We start from the raw sequence: 6,527 nt of genomic DNA, 5'->3' as shown, positions 1-6,527 counted from the left end.
CAGCCCCAGGGCCTTCCTAGCGTTTACGCAATCAGGCAAGCAAGTATCGCGCCATGCAAAGCAAAATACAAGTCTTAAGTGACGAGATCAATTAGATGAAGCAACAACGACAGGAGCCACAGCCACATCCCGCTCAGGAAAACCCTATTCCTGAGCCGATTGGTCTTATTGTGGAAACTCATTCTATATCAAAGAGTTCGAGGCCTGAGGGGCCCCCGCGTTAACCCCCTCTGGCACCAGCTTCTATCCAGAATCCTCCCCCGACCCAAATCTGAATTTCGGCTTGGAACACAGTAACTGGAGCTCCAATAAACGTCTCAGTCACCTCGACCCTGACACTGACGGATCTCTGCCACGAGCAGGAACAGAGGAGGGGAAGGAGGACTCCGGAAATGGAAAACGTCCAGGAGATAGTAGCTGAGAATAAAGATCCTTAGGAAGCATGGTTCGCGGAGCTCAACAACAAGATTTAGACACTGAAAAAGAAGCAACCGCCATTGTCAGTTCCCGCAGCTATTCAAATAATGATGGAAAAGACCGAGCCTCCTTTCACCTCTATAATCATGGATGAGGTGATGCCACAGAAGTTTCAGATACCTCCCGTCATTCAGTACTTTAGGTCTGGTAACCCATCCGAGCACGTTGAGGCTTATCATTCATGGATGCAAATCCAGATGATAACAGATGCAATGATGTGTAGGGAAATTTTCATCACCCTTACAGGATCCGCTCGGAGTTGGTACCAGCAGCTTAAACCTAATTCCATCAGTTCCTTCGTAGAGTTGAGTCGACTATTCCTTACTCAATTCATAAGTGGTAAGAGGAGCCGAAATCCCAATACTCACCTGTTCGCCATCAAGCAAGAGCCGAAGGAGTCATTGAAAGACTACATTTCTCGCTTCAATGAAGAAGCATTGCTAATAGAAGATTATGACAACAAAATGACACTCACTGCCATGTTCAACAGCCTAAAAGAAGGAAAATTCACTTTCTCCATTGGAAAGAATTCACCGAAGACATTAGCAGAACTCGTTGCCAGAGCTCAGAAGTATACTAACGCCGAGGAATTCTCCACTGCCCGTAAAAATGTCCAAGTGACAGAACCAAATAATAAGGGGAAGAGGCCAAGGAACGAAGAGACTCAACCATCAGGCAAAGGACTAGATGACCGCGCCCCTCGAGATCGTCATTCGAGCAGAAAGCCGAAGGGTAAATTCTTTTCCTACACCCCCCTTAAAACATCAACTGAGCAGATTCTATTGGACATCAAAGGATACAAGCTTCTGAATTGGTCCGTTTGTATGAGGGCCGACCTAGATCATCGAGACAAATGTAAGTATTGCCGTTTTCACAGAGATTACGGCCACAACACGGCTGACTGTGTAGATGTTAAAGATGAGATTGAGACTCTTATTCGTAAGGGACATCTACGCCGATACACTAGGGAAGAAAGAACTGCTTGGAAAGAAGAGCAAGAGCGAGGGCAGGGGCAGTCGAATAATACTACAGAAGAGCCAACCGAAATTCGTGCCATCTTCAGGGGCTCATTCGGTGGAGGAGATTCAAACAGGGCTCGGAAAGCCCACTTTCAAAAGTCTGATCTGGAACACTACGTCCACTTGACCGAGCGGCCCAGCAAGGAACTCCGGGTCTGCCCGTGTAGCCTGACCTTCATGGAAGATGCGTGCGGAATCCAACATCCGAACGATGATGCCCTGGTAGTTACTATGACCATAACGAACCGTAAGGTGTACTGCATCTTGGTTGACACCGGAAGTTTGGCCAACGTAATTTATTCCGAAGCCTTTGAAAGAATGGGGATTCCGAGGTCCCACCTTAGACCTGTGAAGACCCCCCCTGCACGGCTTTGTCAGAGAAAGAGTAATCTTTGAAGGAGCCATCTCCCTCCCTGTGACTGCGGGAGAAGGGCAATACCAAGTCACCCTTATGGTAGACTTCTTACTTGTCAATGTGCCATCTGTGCACAATGTCATCCTAGGCAAGCCTTCCCTCAACACAATGAGAGTAATTGTCTCAACTTATCACCTGATGATGAAATTCTCTGCCGAGGGCGGGATAGGATACCTCCAAGGCGATCAACACGAAGCTTGGAGATGCTATGTTATGACGATCAAGAAGGGGTCGGTTAAGAAAATACTTACCGTCAACATGCTGGACCCCAGAGGACCGACGGAAGGTTCATTCGTAGAAGACCTGGAGAAAGTACCACTTGATGAGACAAACCCGAGCAAAACTGTTCAGCTCGAAACAACTTTAAACCCTGAGCAACGATCTGAAGTACTAGTCTTCCTACGACAGCACAGAGATGTCTTCACATGGTCACATGAATATATGCTTGGAATCTCTCAAGAAGTCATAGTCCACAGGCTGAACGTGGACCCAAACCACAAACCTATGAAGCAAAAGAGGAGACCATTCGACACCGAGCGGTATGAGGCCATAACCGATGAAGCCTCCACTCCACTTCATGCTGGTTTCATAGAAGAGGTACATTATCCCAATTGGATCGCTAACGTAGTCCTCGTCAAGAAGGCCAACGGGAAATGGTGGGTTTGCGTAGACTACTCGAATCTAAACAAGGCATGTCCAAAAGATAACTTCCCGTTGCCTCGGATCGATCAGCTGGTGGACAGTATGGCGGGACACGAATTACTTTTTTTCCTGGACACTTACTACAGGTACAATCAGATTGTGATGCATCCCCCAGACAGGTAGAAGACTACCTTTGTCACGAACAAGGGGCTCTACTATTACTGGGTCATGCCGTTTGGCCTGAAAAATGCTGGGGCCATGTATCAAAGGTTGGTTAATCAGATGTTCGCCAAGCAGATCGGACATACGATGGAAGTGTACGTCGACGACATGCTGGTAAAGAGTGTCAGGGTGTCCGACTACTTGACAAACCTCAGAGAAACTTTTTCCATTCTCCGAGAATAGAGATGAAACTGAATCCTGCAAAGTGCGTCTTCGGAGTCGGCTCCTGTAAATTCCTCAAATTCCAAGTTAGCTAGAGGGGTATTGAAGCAAATCCTAATAAGATCAAACCACTCCTCGAAATGAGTTTGCCTCGGCTGTCAAGGAAATACGGCGCCTCACAGGATGAGTAACCGCGCTTGGACGATTCATATCCAAAGCTACAGACAAATGTCTTCCCTTTTTCTAACAGTTGAAGGGACACAAGAAGGAAAAATGGATGCTATAATGTGAACATGCCTTCTAACAATTGAAACAGTATTTAGGCTCCCCACCCCTGCTGTCCAAGCCCGAAGAGGGTGAACCCCTGTTCCTGTACCTCGTGGTCTCGGTCTCAACTGTTAGCTCGGCCTTAATCAGAGAAGTAGGGGGTAAGCAACATCCCATATACTATGTAAGTAAGGCCATGGTGCCCGCCGAGACAAGATACCCGCCTCTAGAGAAGCTAGCACTCAGTCTTGTCATCTCAGCTCGGAGATTACCTCCATACTTCCAAGCTCACTTCGTCGTCGTGTTGACGGATTCCCCACTCAAACAAGTTCTCCAGAGGCCCGAAGTATCAGGTCAATTAACCAAATGGACCATCGAACTTGGAGAATTCGACCTTCAGTACCGTCCGAGGATGGCTATTAAGGGTCAAGCCGTGGACGGCTTCATTGCAGAATTCACTACTCCGAACGGATGTGAGATCAGTATTGAAATTGAGACAACCCCTCCAACTGATCCCCCAAGTGATCAAAAGGCATCATCAGAGCCAGGAGGGGTTCTCTATGTAGACGGGTCGTCTAATGCCAAGCATGCTGGAGCAGGGATTGTCTTAATTGTGCCTGATTCCACACCCATCCAGTATGCAATTAGGCTCAGTTTCAAAGCCTTAAATAATGAAGCAGAGTACGAGGCCCTTCTTATAGGACTCAGACTGGCGGCAAGCCTTGGAGTCCAGTCCCTCTAGGTCTGATGCGATTCTCAGCTGGTGGTGAACCATATCTCCATCGAGTATGAGGCCAAGGAGACAAGGATGATTGCTTATCTAGATGAGGCAAGGAAATTAATAGAAAGGTTCTAGAGTTCCACCATCCACCAGATCCCTAGAGCAGAAAATTCGTGGGCCGATTCCCTGGCAAAGATAGCATCGTCCACGGAAGGGAAGATTTCACGAATCATCACTGTGGAGTTCATAGAGCATCCAAGCATCAACAAGATGGAGAAAAAACAGTCAACCTAGTGGATGACACTCTGAGTTAGATGAATCCGATCTATGGATACCTCACTTCTGGCGAGGTCCCCTCGGATAGGTTGGAAGCCCGATGCCTGAGGGTCAGAGCAGCACTGTACATCATCATGGACGGTATCCTATATAAGAAGGGACATTCTCAACCCTACCTCAGGTGTCTTCGACCCGACGAGGCAGATTATGTGATTCAGGAGATTCACAAAGGAACCTGTGGAAACTACTTTGGCAGCCGAGCCCTGGCCTTGAAGATACTCCGACAAGGGTATTTTTGGTCAACCCTCAAGGAAGACTCAAAAAACTATGTTCAAAGGTTCGAAAAATGCCAGTGCTATGCGGCTGTGCCAAGGCAACCTATAGAGGAAATGACTCCCATGAGTGGTCCATGGCCGTTCGCTCAGTGGGGAATTGACATCATCGGCCCCCTGCCCATAGGAAAGGGGCAAGTTAAGTTCGCCATCGTCGCAGTTGACTACTTCACCAAATAGGCCGAGGCCGAGCCCGTTGTAAAAATTACGGAATAGGAGGTGATTGATTTCATTTGGAAGAACATCATTTGCCAGTTCAGGATTCCGCACACCATTATTTTCGATAACGACAGGCAGTTCGACAACGACAAGTTCCGAAGCATTTGCTAGGGGCTTTGCATCACAAATGCGTATTCTTCGCCTCGTCACCCACAATCCAATGGACAGGTGGAAGCAGTTAATAAAGTCATCAAGCATCATCTTAAAATGAAATTGGAAAAAGTAAAAGGCAATTAGGCCGAAGAGCTCCCATTCATCCTCTGGGCCTACAGGACCACAACCCAGTCATCCACTGGGGAGACCCCATTTTTGCTATCCTACAGCTCAGAGGCAATGGTGCCAGTCGAAATCGGCCTCCTTCAGGCTAGGGTTAGAAATTATCAAGAAAACCAGAACTCCGAGCAGATGACAGCCAACCTGGACCTACTTGAAGAAGCCAGAGAAGTCTCCAGACTCCAAGTTGTTGCTTGACATCAACAGGTGACATGATTTTATAATACCGAGGTGAAAACCTGGCGGTTCCACCTAGGGGACTTGATCCTTCGTCGAGTCTTTTCGAATACCACCGAGCCGAGGGCAGGGGGACTCGGGCCTAACTAGGAAGGGCCTTACCACGTGGTTCGCTCGACCAAACCGAGCTCTTACCACTTAGAAGATCTCGAAGGTCGTTAGCTCCCCCACCCCTGGAATGCTGAGCACCTAAAAATCTATTATCCCTGATGTAATGGCCTTTAAGGCCCCCAGTGAGTGTACGCCTCCGAGTAACCAGCCTTTAAGGCTCTCAATAAAACTCGTGCCTCTTCTTTTCAACACGAACGGACCATCTACTAAGGAAAGTTGCCTCTCATAAGCAAAGGTGAACTAGACGATGAGTTAATCCCTTAAAGAAGGGGTTAGAGCATGTAATGACCTGGGAATTTTTATGTTAATCTTTCCTTAAGTAGTTGCTTTTTGAGTAATTAGCGCTACACTCGATTGCTTGTGAAATTTGCATCAATCACTTTAAATTGGATCTGCATGACTCAAAACCTGTAGATTAGTTAGCGCTATGTTACTCTGAAATCTGGGATCCATCGCTATATCTAGTTGTTCTGGGAAATTTTTAGAAGTTTTGGATCGGACCTGGACCGCGCGTTGAAAGTCCGATAGCGATGATCTTAGGCTGTTGCGGTCACCATGTTGGGCTTGACCATCACCTCGAAAATCAAGTCCATGTGATGTTCTAGGTCAATTTGATTGAGTTCGGAGTGAAGAGTGTGAGAACGGTTGGAAATTTAATAAGCTTTTATGAAATCTGAGTCGTGTCGCTTGCGCGATGATTTTAAGCTATCTATTCGTTGGATTCTCACCCAATTTCACCCTCTGATCAGGGACGGTGGCCCAGGCATGTCCTTGTGCTTGTGGACTTGATCGAGATTCTGTGACCGTTGAATTGAGTGTAGTCTACCACGGCTGATCTGAAGATCTGGTTGGTACGAAAACTCAGCTTGACCTAGATCCATGGTCAGTGAGCTTAAGTCCGACCTTTCGTGGTATTTGGCCCACCGGAACTGCTTCGTTGGATTGTGAGAGGCTGGTTTTGGTTATACCCTAAGTATACCTTGGCCCTGGGGTTATTTTCATCAATGTTAGGCCTATTTATAGACCTTGAAACCCTAGCTAAGAAAGAGAGTGGAAAAGAAAGAGAAAGTGAGAGAGAAGTTGGTGAATCATCTTAGATTCTTTCCCGTTCTTCTACATCCTTGAACCTTCACTTTGAATCGTTATTTTGACAA

The 6,527-nt window shown here is 47.1% G+C and overlaps 1 protein-coding gene across 1 annotated transcript; it reads left to right on the top strand.

The window, feature by feature from the left end:
- The first annotated feature begins 563 nt into the window (after nt 1-563).
- LOC131224321 (uncharacterized) lies at nt 564-1,892 on the top strand. Its single transcript, XM_058219840.1, has one exon. It carries the CDS (start codon nt 564-566, stop codon nt 1,890-1,892), a length of 1,329 nt encoding a protein of 442 aa, XP_058075823.1.
- Nucleotides 1,893-6,527: the final 4,635 nt, after the last annotated feature.

This window comes from Magnolia sinica, chromosome 13 (genome assembly GCF_029962835.1).
Source record: "Magnolia sinica isolate HGM2019 chromosome 13, MsV1, whole genome shotgun sequence".
Classification (NCBI taxonomy): Eukaryota; Viridiplantae; Streptophyta; class Magnoliopsida; order Magnoliales; family Magnoliaceae; genus Magnolia; species Magnolia sinica.
This window is presented reverse-complemented; position numbering and strand designations above follow the sequence as displayed.